Source organism: Corythoichthys intestinalis, chromosome 9, assembly GCF_030265065.1.
Source record: "Corythoichthys intestinalis isolate RoL2023-P3 chromosome 9, ASM3026506v1, whole genome shotgun sequence".
Taxonomy (NCBI): domain Eukaryota; kingdom Metazoa; phylum Chordata; class Actinopteri; order Syngnathiformes; family Syngnathidae; genus Corythoichthys; species Corythoichthys intestinalis.
Genome location: NC_080403.1, coordinates 17,366,932 through 17,384,879, shown reverse-complemented (window position 1 = coordinate 17,384,879; position 17,948 = coordinate 17,366,932). Strand labels below are relative to the sequence as shown.

General features: G+C 39.2%; 1 protein-coding gene across 1 annotated transcript; it reads right to left on the bottom strand.

The window, feature by feature from the left end:
• Positions 1-108: 108 nt before the first annotated feature.
• On the bottom strand, positions 109-17,428 carry slc5a8l (solute carrier family 5 member 8, like). The gene is made up of 15 exons (XM_057846230.1): positions 16,966-17,428; positions 16,687-16,752; positions 16,484-16,535; positions 16,319-16,386; positions 16,045-16,199; positions 15,714-15,854; positions 15,506-15,635; positions 15,339-15,427; positions 14,060-14,172; positions 10,817-10,884; positions 10,663-10,749; positions 10,368-10,561; positions 773-882; positions 608-693; positions 109-533 (listed from the first exon to the last, which is right to left on the bottom strand). The coding sequence occupies exons 1-15, from the start codon at positions 17,317-17,319 to the stop codon at positions 423-425; spliced, it is 1,824 nt and encodes a 607-aa protein (XP_057702213.1). The 5' UTR covers positions 17,320-17,428; the 3' UTR covers positions 109-422.
• Between the last annotated feature and the right edge of the window lie 520 nt (positions 17,429-17,948).

Here is a 17,948-nt window from a genome sequence, read left to right as displayed (position 1 = left end):
TTATTTGATGAGCATTTGAACAAGTTGTTGATGTTAAAAAAAAACACACTTTCCTCTAACACAAGGAAAATAGGTTATACTGTGTATTGACCAAAGGCTATATGCTGTTTATACTAGTATATTGCTCATGATTGCAAAATTTAGACAATTTTAGTCCAATCACATAAATGAAACCTTTGTCATTAAAAAAAAAAAAAAAAAAAAAGTCATTTAGCGTTTGTTTTCATAACACTAGGGACATCACGCGGTGGATTTGTGTATTGCAAGTAAATACTGTACAAAATATTTGGCTACACCGAAGCAATAATGGAGTACACGGCACTATTCGCTGAACGATTTCCATCCTCTTGAATACATAAAATATTTTTGAAGTAGCCCTTAAATCAAGCGCAACAACTATTTACATTTGAAATTAATAAAATTTAAAGTTTGGTTGCTTCAAGAATACAGCTTCTTGTCGGGCCGCTGAGTACAAATTGTGATTTGTCCACTTCCATGTTGAAGTCTGACGCAGACTTTACGGTCTTTAAGGCCTATAGGAAAGGATAAAATCGAAGACAGCCATGAATTGTAATTCTAAACAAACAACAACAACAAAAAGCCATACCTTTGATTTACTACTGTTGCTGAAACACACCAAGTCGTTTTTCCTCACAAATAATTCGGACCTCAACTTTGCTTGCTTGCAGCCACCTACAGTATGACATTGCATCTTGTGTTTTACAAGGTGTCAAAGCCAGTGACGTGGTGGAGGTGGACGGGTAGTCCTCACCTGTGATCACACTCACCAAGAGACCGATCAAAATGGTCATCAATGTACCCAGGAAGGAGATGTAAAGGTAGGATAGCGAGTACCACGTGTCTGCCAATGGAGGCCTAACACTGATATATACACAGGACAGATTTCATATTCATATACAGTTCTGCTTATGGCATAAATAAGCAGTGTTTGGAAAACTTTTTTTTTAGGTTGGCAACATTCACAGCAAAACGTGTTTTATTGGTCATACTAGTGAACTGAGGTTCCACTGATTTTTTTTTTTTCACTTCTAGCCTCCTTTTGAGCCTCTTGCTCATTCATTACTCAAGCAATTACTGGGGTTACTCATAGAGCAAAGTCAGCCACCATATGAGAGAAAAATTACAACAATGAGGAAAAGGGTGGTGGGTTAAAACTGGATAATCGACTTAAGAGATACAGTGGGGCAAATAAGTATTTAGTCAACCACTAATTGTGCAAGTTCTCCCACTTGAAAATATTAGAGAGGCCTCTAATGTCAACATGGGTAAACCTCAACCGTGAGAGACAATGTGGAAAAAAAACAGAAAATCACATTGTTTGATTTTTAAAGAATTTATTTGCAAATCATGGTGGAAAATAAGTATTTGGTCAATACCAAAAGTTCATTGTGACGTAATTTGTTTAAAAAGTTTAAAATATGCGAGTGAATAATTTTTTCAAGTCGTTTTTTTTTTTTTTTTTTTTTTTTTTTTTAACTAAATATTAGACATCAATTAATGATTCTAAGCTAAAAATGACAGACATTTCGAATAATAAATATAATTACTTAGCTTCTTTTTATGGCTGGGTCGAAATAAAAGCGGTTGAACGGTGTCTGTAAACGGGGGTCTTCAGGGTAAAACGGACAAAAATAAAAAATAGTTCGGGGGCTTAATGCGCAATGAAACTGCTATGGCAGCATATAGATATATTGTTCTATCAAACACAACACTTGTTTTGGCTTAAAATACAACAGTATGACCGATGATGATAAATAGAATCCACCTGTGTGTAATCAAGTCTCCGTATAAATGCACCTGCTCTGTGATAGTCTCAGGGTTCTGTTTAAAGTGCAGAGAGCATTATGAAAACCAAGGAACACACCAGGCAGGTCCGAGATACTGTTGTGGAGAAGTTTAAAGCCGGATTTGGATACAAAAAGATTTCCCAAGCTTTAAACATCTCAAGGAGCACTGTGATAGCCATCATATTGAAATGGAAGGAGCATCAGACCACTGCAAATCTACCAAGACCCGGCCGTCCTTCCAAACTTTCTTCTCAAACAAGGAGAAAACTGATCAGCGATGCAGCCAAGAGGCCCATGATCACTCTGGATGAACTGCAGAGATCTACAGCTGAGGTGGGAGAGTCTGTCCATAGGACAACAATCAGTCGTACACTGCACAAATCTGGCCTTTATGGAAGAGTGGCAAGAAGAAAGCCATTTCTCAAAGATATCCATAAAAAGTCTCATTTAAAGTTTGCCACAAGCCACCTGGGAGACACACCAAACATGTGGAAGAAGGTGCTCTGGTCAGATGAAACCAAAATTGAACTTTTTGGCCACAATGCAAAACGATATGTTTGGCGTAAAAACAACACAGCTCATCACCCTGAACACACCATCCCCACTGTCAAACATGGTGGTGGCAGCATCATGGTTTGGGCCTGCTTTTCTTCAGCAGGGACAGGGAAGATGGTTAAAATTGACGGGAAGATGGATGCAGCCAAATACATGAACATTCTGGAAGAAAACCTGTTGGTATCTGCACAAGACCTGAGACTGCAATGGAGATTTATCTTCCAACAGGACAATGATCCAAAACATAAAGCCAAATCTACAATGGAATGGTTAAAAAATAAACGTATCCAGGTGTTAGAATGGCCAAGTCAAAGTCCAGACCTGAATCCAATCGAGAATCTGTGGAAAGAGCTGAAGACTGCTGTTCACAAACACTCTCCATCCAACCTCACTGAGCTCGAGCTGTTTTGCAAGGAAGAATGGGCAAGAATGTCAGTCTCTCGATGTGCAAAACTGATAGAAACATACCCCAAGCGACTTGCAGCTGTAATTGGAGCAAAAGGTGGCGCTACAAAGTATTAACACAAGGGGGCCGAATAATATTGCACGCACCACTTTTCAGTTTTTTATTTGTTAAAAAAGTTTAAATTATCCAATAAATGTTGTTCCACTTTACGATTGTGTCCCACTTGTTGTTGATTCTTGACAAAAAATTAAAATTTTATATCTTTATGTTTGAAACCTGAAATGTGGCGAAAGGTTGCAAGGTTCAAGGGGGCCGAATACTTTTGCAAGGCACTGTATATATATATATATATATATATATATATATATATATATATATATATATATATATATATATATATATATATATATTCATGCCCTTACAAATTGGTGACTATTCTTACAACGTCATATATAGCGCGCAATATGAAACAAAAATAAAACACAATTTTTTAAATAATATGAATTTATTGGTAATATTGTAACATATAACCTGGTGCAATCAAATAACAATATCTTCAGCTACATCATCATTACTAAAATTCAGCAGTGACTTTTCTTATAATTGTATGTAGCACTTTTGGCAATTTCTATCATATTTTTTGATGGCTACACTTCATGGCACTTCAGCTCGCAATTCAGTTTGACTTGAAGGAAGTTCGTTAGTGTGTCCAATTATAAATTAAAAAGGTCAATTGATAAAATTAGCTTACTGATGCAATCTTTGAGTCAGGAAACATTTCTTTTGCTATTCCTGAGAAGTGATCAGCAATAGGTGCGGACAAACTGTGTTCTGCAAAAAATTGGCAGAATAAAATCTCCGCTTTCGTCAATTTTCATTCTGCAGACTTCATCTTTACAACCAGTGTTGTTAATCTTACTTTTAAAAAGTAATTAATTAGTTACAAATTACTTCTCCCAAAAAGTTATTGAGTTAGTAACTCAGTTTACCTGAATGAGTAATTAGTTACTTGGCAAAGTAACTAGTGTTATCTTTCATGTTTTTTTTTTTTGTTTGTTTTTTTTTTTCATTTTTCCCAAAAAAAAAAAAAAAAAACAGTAACCTTTGCTACCGTTCAAGTTGTTAAAATTTCTCCCGTTTTTGCATTAGTTCCCTTCCTTCTACTTTCGACATGTGAAAGTTTTAAAACTGTTTCATCATTTAAAGATAGATTCAAGTCAAAATTTTGCCGATTTAGGAGTATTTTAGATTTTAAAAAATTACTTAGGTTAGCTAGGAAGGTTCACTTCAACAGAGCTATTCTGAGAAGTCTACTGCTTTAAAATGGCGGCTGTTCACCAACACCGCCAAGTCTGTCATTTCGCATGTAGTTCTATATGCATGTGATATCTAGGCATAGATTGTAGGCTGTCGGCTACAGTCAGGAAATTGGAGCCACCTAGCCTAGCATCGCGTTTGCTACGTCACAACAAACACTCTTCTCTCTCCGTTTCTCTGACTTTTCTCGCGTCATTCAACCAACGTAACGCACAGTAACACACACTGTCTCGTTGCCGAAACGGTGACAAAATCCGAACGGAGAAAAAAAAAGGTAATGCACAAAAACATACAGATTTTGAACGTCCGGCATACACATTTAAAAATCAGTGCTCACTTGTACAAATTACGCCGAAACTGTACAACTTGACAGGTATGTATATATACATATATAAATATATGCATATGTAAATATGTATTATATATTTATATTATTATTATCATTTTCTGTTGCAAGTACTTTTTTAAACATTCCTTGCCATTTTTGGTCACTGTTTTTAAATCCACCATCAATTTTTTGAATATATTTTTCTGAATCCTTAGCTGTTCAGGGATCACTAATTTTCACAAATTGGGGGATTTTGGCAGCAGTGTCAGCACATGTCACATTGTCCCTGTTGATGGTATCCTGTTTCGGCAGTTGTCTAAAACAGCATAGTTAGGGTTCGAGCACTAAGCGTGCGAAGGCCCTATTGTTTTGCAAAGGATTATTACGGCCCGAGCACTAAGCGTGCGAAGGCCCTATTGTTTTGCAAAGGATTTTTTTTTTTTTTTTTTTTTTTTCCAGGGCAAATGAAAACGGCCAATTTGGAGGCCTGAACATGCACGAAAAGTCACCAGAATTTGCACATACATGCGGCTTCGCGTAAATTTCGATAATCTTGCTTCGTTCCGAAAAAATGGCTCAGTGGCGCCCCCTTGACCCTTAAAATTTTCAAAAAGGCCTCTCCTCTCAGGTTTTCAACGTAGAGCATGAAATTTGGGGAGTAGATACCTTATGCCTAACTGCTCAAAAAAGCCTCTTGCACCCATATTCCAAATCCAACAGGAAATCGGGTATTATGGATCAAATGTGAAATTTTTATCGTTTCACAGTTGGAGTTTACATTTGGAGGCCTGAACATGCACGAAAACTCACCAAAATATGCACATACATGCAACTTTGCGTAAATTTTGATAATCTATGAACAAATTTAACAAAATGGCTCAGTGGCGCCCCCTCGAAATTTTCAAAAAGGCCTCTCCTATTAGGTTTTATCAACGTAGAACGATGAAATTTGGCAAGTCGATACATTGTGCAAAACTGCTCCAAAAAGTCTCTTGCACCCATATTCCAAACCCAACAGGAAGCCAGAAATTTTGGATCAAATGTGAAATTTTATCGATTTACATTTGAAACCTTGTCGCTGAAGGAAATAGTTGGATGGTCTTCAAAATTGGACAGACTATTCAGGAGACATATGAGATCATAAGTTATCAAAATTTTGTGTTTTCATTCAAGGGTCGGACCTGGGCGTGGGCCCAAAGTTGGCCATTTTTGGGCAAAACACCAAATTTGGAAAATTACTGACAACTCCTTCATACAAAGTTCAATCTATTTTAAATCTGGCATGTGTGTGAGGTATCCCAGCCTGAGAAGGACTGGATTGAAAATTTACCATTTGTGCCTGGCGCCTCCTAGTGGGAACAGGAAATGCCCTTTTTTACGGGACACACTCCTCCTCTAAAGGGAAAAAATCAATCTACCTCAAACCTGCATAAGGGGAGCCTTAAGACCTAGGCTTGCAGGCCTAGTTAGGGCCCGAGCACTAAGCGTGCGAAGGCCCTATTGTTTTGCAAAGGAATTTTTTTTTTTTTTTTTTTTTTCCCAGGGCAAATGAAAACGGCCAATTTGGAGGCCTGAACATGCACGAAAAGTCACCAAAATTTGCACATACGTCCGGAAAATTGTAAATTTCGATAATTTTGCAACGTTGCAAAAAAATATAACAAAATGGCTCAGTGGCGCCCCCTTGAAATTTTAAAATTGGCCTATGACATTAGGGTCTGTCAGCGTAGAGCAATGAAATTTGGGGGGTCTATACCTTGTCCAAAACCGCTCCAAAAAAGCATTTACACCCATATTCCAAACCCAACAGGAAATTGGTTATTTTGGATCAAATATGAATTTTTTATCGATTTACAGGGTGCACATTTGAGACCTTTTCGCCGAGGGAGTTAGTTGGATCATCTTCAAAATTGGTGAGACTGTTCAGGAGACATACAAGGAGATATACAACATATCTGCGCCAAACTTCCCGTGTTTGTTGAGAGTCATACCCTGAAGGTTCTTGTAGGGGTCATTTGCATCAACTCTACAGTGCCAACTAGTGGCGACAGAAAGAAGTTTTAAAAAAGGCCTTTCCTATTGGGTTTTTTCAACATAGAGCGAGGAAATTTGGGGAGTAGATACCTTATGCAAAACAGCTCCAAAAAGTCTCTTGCACCCGTATTCCAAATCCAACAGGAAATCAGGTATTTTGGATCGAATGTGAAATTTTTATCGGTTCACAATAGGAGTTTACATTTGGAGGCTTGAATATGCACAAAAACTCGTAAAAATTTGGACATACATGCGGCTTTGGATAACGTTCGATAATCTTGCAATGTTACGAAAAAATGTAACAAAATGCCTCAGTGGCGCCCCCTTGAATTTTTCAAAAAGGCGTTTCCTATTAGCTTTTTTTAACATTGAGTGATGAAATTTGGGGAGTCGATACCTTGTGCAAAACTGCTCCAAAAAGTCTCATGCACACACATTCCAAATCCTACAGGAAATCGGGTATTTTGGATTGAATTCGAAATTCTTATCGATTTTCAGTGTGCACATTTGAGACCTTGGCACGGAGGGAATTAGTTTGATCATCCTCAAAATTGGCGAGACTGTTCATGAGACATATGGAATCTTAATTTATCAAAATGGTGTGTTTTCATTCACGGGCCTGACCTAAGGGAGGTGCCAAAGTCGTCCATTTTTTCGGCTAAACGCCAAATTCGGATAGTGACTGATAACTCCCTCATACAACGTTCAATCTCTTTTAAATCTGGCATGTGTGTGAGGTATCCCAGCCTGAACAGGACTGGATTGAAATATTACCAATTGTGCCTGGCGCCTCCTAGTGGGAGCAGGCAATGCACTTTTTTACGGGACACACTCCTCCTCTAAGGGAAAAAAAAAATCAATCAACCTCAAACCTGCATAAGGGAAGCCTTAAGACGTGTTGAGATGGCTGATGAAAATTATTGAGGTTTGGGTAAAGCAGAAAGGTCCAAAAGGAAAGTGATTATGACTGTCATCATTTTCTCTCTCCACATATTTTGAACAGTCATAACTTGGGAGACGTAGAGGGGGGCTGTCTGCCACCATCTCGACCTGCATGCCGTCCGAGTTTGCATGGTGTCCGAGTTGCGCCAAACTGCGAGGGCCCGTTCAGTCCTGCTTGCAGGCCTAGTTTTATTTATTTATTTTTCAGGGCAAATGAAAACGACCAATTTGGAGGCCTGAACATGCACGAAAAGTCACCAAAATTTGCACATACGTGCGGAAAATTGTAACTTTCGATAATTTTGCAACATTGCAAAAAAAAAAAGTAACAAAATGGCTCAGTGGCGGCCCCTTGAAATTTTAAAATTGGCCTATAACATTAGGGTCTGTCAGCGCAGAGCGATGAAATTTGGGGAGTCTATACCTTGTCCAAAACTGCTCAAAAAAATCATTTACACCCATATTCCAAACCCAACAGGAAATCAGTTATCTTGGATCGAATATGAAATTTTTATCGATTTACAGGATGCACATTTGAGACCTTTTCACCGAGGGAGTTAGTTGGATCATCTGCAAAATTGTTGAGACTGTTCAGGAGACATATGAGATCTTAAGTTTTAAAATGGTGCGTTTTCATTCACGGGTCTGACTGGGGCGTGGTGCCAAAGTCGGCCATTTTTTCGGCAAAATGACAAATTCAGTAAATGACTAATAGTTCCTTGACACAATGTTCAATCTTTTTCATATCTGGCATGTATGTGCGGTATCCCACCCTTAACACGAGTGCATTGAAATATTACCCATTAGGCTTAGCGCCCCCTAGTGAGAACAGGAAATGCCTTTTTTACGAGACAGGTTCCTCCTCCAAGGGAAAAAAATCTGTTGACCTCAAACCTGCATCAGGGGAGCCTTAAGACCTGTGTTCAGGTGCCTGATGAAAAATATTGAGGTTTTGTTGAAGCGGAGGGGTCCAAACAGGAAAGTGAAAATGACCGTCAACAATTTGTCTCGCAAAAAACTTTGAACAGTCATAACTCAGCAGATATACAACATATCTGCCAAACTTCCCGTGCTTGTTGAGAGTCATACCCTGAAGGGTCTTGTAAGGGTCATTTGCATCAACTCTACAGTGCCAACTAGTGGCAACAGAAAGGAGTTTTAAAACAGGCCTTTCCTATTGGGTTTTTTCAACATAGAGCAATGAAATTTGGGGAGTCCATACCTTATGCAAAACTGTTCCAAAAATTCTCTTGCACCCATTTTCCAAATCCAACAGAAAATCGGGTATTTTGGATCGAAAATGAAATTTTTATCCATTTGTAGTATAGTTTACATTTGGAGGCCTGAACATGCACGAAAACTCACCATATTTTGAACATACATGCGGCTTTGCGTGGATTTCGATAATCTTGCGACGTTACCAAAAAATGTAACATAGTGGCTCAGTGGCGCCCCCTTGAATTTTTCAAAAAGGCGTTTCCTATTAGTTTTTTTTCAACGTAGAGCAATGAAATTTGGGGAGTCGATACCTCGTGCAAAACTGCTCCAGCCTACTGCCTAGCGCCCCCTAGTGGGAACAGGAAATGCCTTTTTTTACTAAACAGGCTCCTCTTCCAAGGAAAAAATTATATTCGCCTGAAACCTGCATCAGGGGAGCCATAAGACATGTGTTCAGGTGCCTGATGAAAAATACTGAGGTTTGGTTGAAGCAGAAGAGTTCAACAGGACAAGTGAAAATGACTGAAGCCATTTCGTCTCACCACAAGTTTTGAACAGTCATAACTTCTACAACATATCTGCGCCAAACATCTCGTGCTTGTTGAGTCATACTCTGAAGGGTCCTGTAGGGGTCATTTGCATCAACCCCACAGCGCCAACTAGTGGCAATATAAAGTCACTCATTTTTCTAATATACTGTATGTCCAGTTCTTTTCAGGTTGGTCATTATAGTTTCAAGACCTTTTGAAATACTTATTTTACAGCCTATGTCCACATGTCTCTGTTGCCGTGACGACCCTTTATTCGCTCCTTTTTTGTAGTACTCTCTCATGTTAGGTTTTAATGAGATGATTAGAGAGGACAATCTGCCACCACCCTGACCTGCACACTGTCCGAGTTGCGCTGGATCGCGAGGGCCCGTTCAGTCCTGCTTGCAGGCCTAGTGTATTATGTATTTTGATACATACTGTTACATATTTTTAAGTGCCAGCTAAATATTCCACTTAATTATTATTATTTATTTATAAATGAATTTATTGTATAATGCTAATTATTACATGTAATAATAAACACAATAATTTTGCATTGCAAGATCACAAAAAATTCTAATCTCAATTTGCAAAAAAAAAAAAAAGATTACAGGCAGGAAAACAAGCCAAGGTCAGCACCCCAAAATTATGTAAGAACAAGTGCCAGAATCAGTTAAGATGTTATAGTAGCGTGTGGTTGTGTGTGCATTGTAAAAAAATTAATTTTTTTAAAAAAAAGAGATAATTAAAAAAAAGGTTCTTTAAATATTAGCAGCTGCCAAAATTTCACCATTAAAAAAAGGAAAACCTGTAAAATACACGAAAATAAATATAATTCTTCATTAAACCTAACTTTTACGAAAGAGTTATATAAGATATATTTTTAGATGCAAATTATGGAAACAATATTAAATAGTGTAATAGTGTAATTTGTTAATATTTATATTGTGGTCCATATGTAACTTGTCGTGATGGTGGTGCGCTTCAACCGGGATTTGAATCCAAGTCGTGGGGAGTTGAGCGTGCTGACTACTGAGTTATTGAAGACCAAAAGTTTTTCTATTTAGTCATTACTAAGAACAGTGGCATGAAAACATATTTGCCCTCTTTTCCAATTTCATTCTTTGTTAAGCAAAAGCACATCAACTGAGGTTTTTAGTTCAAAATTGGCCTATTTTTTTGGACTTCTTTGCTACTGAAAAGAACACGTGTTGTGTCGTGAGACTTACTTTGGTTGCGTGACGTGGGTGACCGGAGTACTCCATGGAGCTATAGTGGTCGTGTTGTACTGTAGTGTGCTATTACAACCCACGGTGGTCACCGGCAGAGGGTTTCTCTTAGCTGAAGGCGGCGGATAGAGCTGACCTCCGATCCCCACCCACAATGTCAACACCAGGCTGAAAAGCATTCCCACGAGGCCTCCCTGCAAAGTCAACAAGTTGGTGGTGAAATATTTAAATCCTGCTACTGTGCCACGGGTTGGGCTAGCATGTGCGTGTCAGTTTGTGTTTTGGCACCACTCACAATTGGGTTGGCTGTACGGAAAAGCATCCCTAATAGATAAAGCCCCAAGAGAGGCCCGCTCAGCATGCCGAATATGGAGAGCGCTGCCTGTGCACGTAACACTGTCAGGACACAGTTCAGCTCACGGGTACTAGAGATCAAAATCGATGTTTACCTGCAGAACACTTCCCAACTGTGAGGCCACTCCAGCCATACCAATGCACAGAGCACCAAAGGCCACACCTCAGGAAAAGATTAAAAAAGTGATTATGCTTTTATTTCAGGGGTCTTAATAAATGGATGCTCGAGGAAATGAGGCAATTACAGCAGGCCAGCATTTAAAAGGTTTAACACACTGACTTAGATCAAACATGTCCAAACCTGTCCTTAAAGGACGCTGTGGGTGCAGGGTTTTGTTCCAACCAATCCGGCACAGATAGTTTAACCAAAGAGGTTTCTGCTGAAACATCAGTACCTACAGTGGGGCAAATAAGTATTTAGTCAACCACTAATTGTGCAAGTTCTCCCACTTGAAAATATTATAGAGGCCTGTAATTGTCAACATGGTTGTTAAACCTCAACCATGAGAGACAGAATGTGGAAAAAAACAGAAAATCACATTGTTTGATTTTTAAATAATGTATTTGCAAATCATGGTGGAAAATAAGTATTTGGTCAGTACCAAAAGTTCATCTCAATACTGTTATGTACCCTTTGTTGGCAATAACAGAGGCCAAACGTTTTCTGTAACTCTTCACAAGCTTTGCACACACTGTTGCTGGTATTTTGGCCCATTCCTCCATGCAGATCTCCTCTAGAGCAGTGATGTTTTGGGGCTGTCGTTTTGTCTCTCATGGTTGAGGTTTACCCATGTTGACAATTACAGGCCTCTAATATTTTCAAGTGGGAGAACTTGCACAATTAGTGGTTGACTAAATACTTATTTGCCCCACTGTAATTGCAGTCAACTAATGACACAAGATTGGTGAAATGGTGTTGATCAGTTGGAATGAATACCTTACACCCACTGTGATTCCTTGTGGAATAGTTTGGACACACCTGACTTAGATTGAAATGATAACAGAGATAATTGCTTTAACTCTGCAGCTAACAAACTTTATTTACTATAATATGCAAGTACGATAGCCTATTTACAGAGGTGCTATAGCGATTTTGTTTACATAAAACTTGTGCCGCAATCAGTGTTGAAAGTTCCTAGAATATCATTTTTCAAGTTATTAGTTGGTCCGCTTGACTTGTTTTCTTCAAAACCTCGATTCCCATTAATATGTGGCGACTTTATACAATTTGAGTATTCAATACTTAAATTTACTGGTGCCAATTGGTCATTCGTAAAATGGGTGCGTCCAGTTGCAAGCTCGTGGACGCAGCTATCTTTAGCAGTCATCATATGCCAATGGTGGCTGCTGCAAGTTCAGCTGTTTGACAATTATAAAATGGTTACTCACAGAATAATATATTCCATTACTTGATGCTGACACACTTAGAGCTGGTCATTGTCATGATGCAGTCATTGTAGATATGTATTTCCATTTATTCACACAAATACATATTTGTTCATTTCACATGGTTGTACATGATCTTCTCATAGCTGTGTGTTATCTACAGTACAATGACTTTCGCTTCCATTGTGTTGTCTGGCTATGGGCAGCACTAGGCTGCTGTTTTTTTTTTTTTATTCCACGATTCATGGAAAACAGCAAATATAAACGGTATGCTCTCTGAGATTCGGGGCACTTTTTCCGGGGTCACCTCGTTGTGTTTTGGGGGATGTGTCCTGGTCGATCAGCTTTAAATGACTTTTTCCTCAATAAATGTACTGTATATATCTTAGATGATTAATGCTTTCTTTTTGTTCCTGAATTGTGTGTTGTCATCTCCTGTTTGTTAAAAGAATAAAAGAGCCTGTAAAAAGAAAAAATCGACTACTTTTTCCTTCATCATCTAGACATGACTAATATAGGACGGGGGAAAAAGGCTGATAGAGAACCAGGCAAGGGACCTGACTCCAGGGAGCGGACAAGCAGAGCGAAGTGGCTTCCAGCCAGCTAGACTGTGAATAGAGTAGTGGTTGTGGCAGTCGCAGGGACGGGGGGAAAAAAAGAGTTACAAAGACAGGAAATGGTAGCGTGACCCACAGCTAATGCACATTTACCGTATATACCAGGCGTGGGCGAACTATTCCACAAAGGGCCGCAGTGGGTGCGGGTTTTTGTTGCAACCCATTAAGAGGACACATTTTGACCAATTTGCTGTTTTACAAGTGCAATCAGTCGATTGCAGTCAGGTGCTTCTCATTTCTGCTGAAACCTCATTGGTTATACTATCTGTGCCTCATTGGTTATACTATCTGTGCTGGGTAAGTTGGAACAAAGACCAGGACCCACTGCGGCCCTCGAGGACTGGTTTGCCCACCCCTGGTATATACAGTATTTAAAACAGCATTCGTTTTATACTTACGGGTCAGTTGTCTGAATGTTTTTGTCTATCCTAAATGTTGTCTATTATAAAGTGATGGGGTTTTGTATTCATGTTGGTGATGACGAACTAAAAATGAATTTCCCTATGGGACAATAAAGGCTATCTATTGTTATTTCATGCATGGTAAATCTTAGTTTAGAATCAGAAAGTGGCAGACTCCAGACATCTTGCCCAATATTAGTGGGTTTAGAGGAAGAACGAAGAAAGTCCATGTCTATTCCTCTCGTTTGTGAGTCATTTTACTTAAAAAAAAACAACAAAAAAAAAAAAAAAAACGATTGCTATATTGCAAATAAAACAACACAGTTAACACACTTCAACCAGGGAATCGCACACTTCACCCGAGGGCACACTTCAGTTTTACTAAGGCATCAAACAGTGACAAATATTCGATAATGACTTAAGTGCCTCCTTAGTTTATTAGGTAACATGTTTCTTGATAATCTTCCATAGACTTGGTATGCTGCCACTTTTGTGTGCTTGCTCAACTGAGGAAAGATGAATGTCAAATATGTTAGTAGCATTGTGTACTGGACCAAATTTTTTCCAGCCGAGCTATTCAGTTAGATTTGAATGTCTGACAATCCGTCCATTTCTTATTCTGTATTTTGTATCCAGTGTACTGTTTTAAATACTGTTACTTAATCCTCTGCAGTTTTCCCGAGGCTACCGTAATTAGTCATTATAATAAGAATGTTGCTAGGTGATCTAGGTAAAGATGTTGCATAATTGAGTTTGTAACCTTTACTTTCCACTTCTTTAACTCCTATTGCTTCATGAAGATTTTAATCATTCCTCAAGGCAGTTTTTTTTCTCAATTCTGACATGTCTATACAAGAAAAAGACTTTCTCCGACTCACCCCAAAGCAAATGATGTTAATACGTTTAAACATTGTACTTTTTTATTGCCACTTACTGAGGCCCATGTTCATCCAAGTCGTTTGCTTCATTGTGAGATTTTTGCACACGGGACGAATGAAGTCTTCCACAGTGACGGCAACCAGGGCATTGATGCTGGAAGACACTGTGCTGAAAAACACGTACAGTACACACACGCGTCAAGAAACAAGTTTTTAAAGTTTTATGTTACCTACAGTATTTGTTCCGCAGGATATGTACTGTAGTGTACATATTTCGCTATATATATACTTATATTGGAAGTGAACCCCTTGATTAATCACTAATCAAAACCTGTTCTTGGCCCAACATTTGGTTGCCACTCTAATATTGACACACATGTACAAAAATTTGCTAAGATAATAATGCTCAATTGCCAGATGTTTTCATAACCATCTAACTGTGTAAAATTTAAAACTGACGATTCATTTCTTATGTAAAGGCATAATTTAGTAAGATATACTGGGGAAAAAGCATTGTTTTTGTTTTGTTTTTAAATAAGTTGACGATCTTTTATCTTTTTTTTTTTTTTCCAATAGGCGTCATTGACTGCAATGGACCTTTGATTCATTTCGACTGAGAGACGCTGGCAGCAATTATATCAATGTCGATAAAAATACATGAGTTCATTCAAGGATATGCAAATGTTCCATTTCATTATGAAAACAGAATTTAAAAAAACAAAAATGACTTCCAGGAATGGGGGGGGGGGGGGGGTTCAGCACGATTAATCGCATAAGGTCCTGGCAAATAATCACGATTAAACTCTGCATTTAATTATTCTGACTTTAAATGACTTTTAAACCCCTTGTTTCATTATTCTGCCTAATAGAATAAACATGATCAAAATGATTTTGAGGGCTGGTAAATGCTACCATTTTTAATCATGATTAGTAGCATGAGGTCCTTGCGATTAATCACGAGTAAACTCCACATTTAATTATTCTGACTCTGAATGACTTTTAAACACTGTATTTCATTATTCTGACTGATAGAATAAACATCAAAAGGACTTCTAAGGCTGGGAAATGCTTATATTTTTAATCAATCAATCGCATGATGTCCTTACGATTAATCGGGATTAAATCTGACATTTTATTTCAGTGCTTGATTTTCATGATGATCATAATAATAAGGATATGTTGGGTGACATTCATAGATCGGACAAAAACTTTACAGCTAATGGGTTAAAATGCAGTCATGACCTAGGCCATAGCTTTGTTTTAATAGCTTTTTCACACTACAACAACCAAGATAAAGGTTTGGACACATCGGCTCTAAATCAATGTTTCCCTCACCTGAGTGTCCCACTGTATGCAGCAGCCACAAACAAACCAGGGATTCCAGGGTAGGTGGCCAAGATGTCCATGACGAGGTAGGGAAGCAACTGTTTTTTTTTTTACCAAGACATTGTTATATCAATGAACTGGTAGATGTGTTTGCCTGTTTTTGAAGTTGCTGCTACCTGGTCAGTGGAACGGACGTCACCATTACTGAAAGGATCGCAGTTCTTGTAAATAGAGAACATGGTGAGACCAGATAACATGGCCAGACTCAGAGTTACGCACAGGCCCACCATGTTCAAATACAAAGCCCTGGGTGACAAGAGAGATGCTGTCAGGGCATGAATCAGTAATATGATATGAATTCATCTAGCAAGTAGGAACACTCACGTCTTGGCATGGCACAGTGTTTTGCACGATATGTAGCGCTGCACTTGGGACTGGTTGATGGAATATATAGACATCCATGTCACGCTTCCACCTAGAATGATGCTCCAGAATGTGTGACGCTTCAGTGGGTCGGGGTCAAAGCTACCCAAAATGAAAGATGTGAAAAATATTTTGAATACGAAGGGGGTCCTCAGGGAGTTTCATTATTTGTAACCTCGCAATGAAACCGGGTACACCAAGCACCCCCCCCCCCCCCCCCCCCCCGTATTTTTGGATTCTTAAGTAGATAACACATCTTTCCAATGATTGTACTCAACCCGCCCTTTCTTACTCAAATGCCTCAAGTCGCCTCCCTTCTTCGGCATCTTCCCAAATCTTGCTCAGGCCGCCCTGAAGCACGGCACCTCTCGCTATTACGGCTACAAAACCCGCCAGCATGATCACCATCTGCAGCACGTCGGTCCAGATTACCGCTTTCAGGCCTCCCTGAAGACGACACCAGCGCACATGACTGATGACTTCAAGCAGATGAGCAAAACGTGGCTTGGAGATATTTAGGGTGGCAGTAAAAACATGTAATAAGCAAGTGTGGGTGATTTACCAACCAAAGTGCAGTAGATAATGCACACTATCCCCGTAGCTACCAGCACTCCCCATAGATCCATTCCAGTGACTAATCAGAAAGGAATATGGGATGTCAATCACTGTTAATGGCACTGAAACGTGAACATTCTTCAAACATAATCAAATTGTATTTCCCGGTGACTTACTCTGATTCAAAGCTAGAGCCGGAGCATAGATGACCAAGCCGGTGTACAACACCTGTTATGAGGGGTCGCCATTAGTTGATTGGATTGGAAAAAAGGCAAGCTTGTCATTCATATTCATGAATGGAAATGTTCCGTTTTCCACAAAAGTAGCCAGGGAAACAGGTGTTGTTTGTCAAGTGTGCAAAAAAGTTGCAGTGAATTACCGTCTGCGTGGTGTACATGAATGTCCCAATTATGCGAATGAGCCGATTGAAGCGCATCTCCAGGTACTAGAACGGAAGGGAAACAAATTAGTTGCCAATTTTTTAATCGAAGTAAAATGCTTACACGTTTTGCAGTAAAAGATGAAACAACAAAATATGAGGATCAAGACAACAGCTTTGTTAAATTTTGTGACTCATGGGTAAAAGTGGTATGTATTGTAACTGTAGTTTATTTTCCAGTGATAGTTACATTTCAATTGTACTTGTGTGTCTTCTTACTTCATAGGCGCTAGTAATCTCCAGCCGGTAGAAGAGAGGCACAAAGATCTCAGCACTGATGGCAGACATAATGACATAGGAGATGCCAAAAATCCAGAAGGATGATCCGTACAAGTAAGCCTCTGCCGGCGTGCCAATCATGGTGACCCCGGACATGAAGCTGGCCGTGAGCGACATGGCCACAGGTACCGCTGTCATCTGCCGCCCGCCCAAAAAGAACTCGGCGCTACTTTTCTGCTCGCGTCCTCGGAAGGCCTGATAGAGGCCGACGCCGGCGGCGCCCGCAATTGAACCGGCAAAGACCACATAGTCCCACACAGAGAAGGTGGCAACAGGGCCACCTGTGCCTACCATGGTGAGTTCACGTGCTGACTCTTGAAGTTGATCAATCTTAAACTAATCCACAATGCGATCCAAAAGGTAGCCGTGAGGAAAAGCAAAACAAAAATAAAACGTACCTGGTGTCACTAGCATTGATTCCCACTCACGGTCTTCCGTCTTGCTATCTGCAAAAACCTATCTGAGCATACAAGACCATAAAGATAATTTCCCTTTGTTAATCATCTATCAAGGACAGCCTGGGGTTTTGCCTTGGTTTCACCATAAAAGCACAATAAATTTCCGAGTGGATCTGCTGATGTTGTTTAGTTGTGACAATACATACTCCCATCAGTTGTACTATATATGAGCAGCTGCTTACTCCCTATTACTCACAAAAATGATCACAGTAGGCAATTGACAGCTGTAGGCCGGTTTTATTTCTCCATTTTTTGCACAAGGTATTATTATATTTTTTTTCACAGATAAAAATGCCTTTGTTATATGACATCAAATTGTAATTTTATGTGTGGCATATATTGGAAATGTTTTTTTATGTGGTATTTAAAGTTTCATTGACCCGTGAGTTTGGTAAATGCTTAACGTAATTGTCAACTAGTACGCGTTAATGTTTGTTGACTGACCATTTAAGAGGCCTTTTTTCT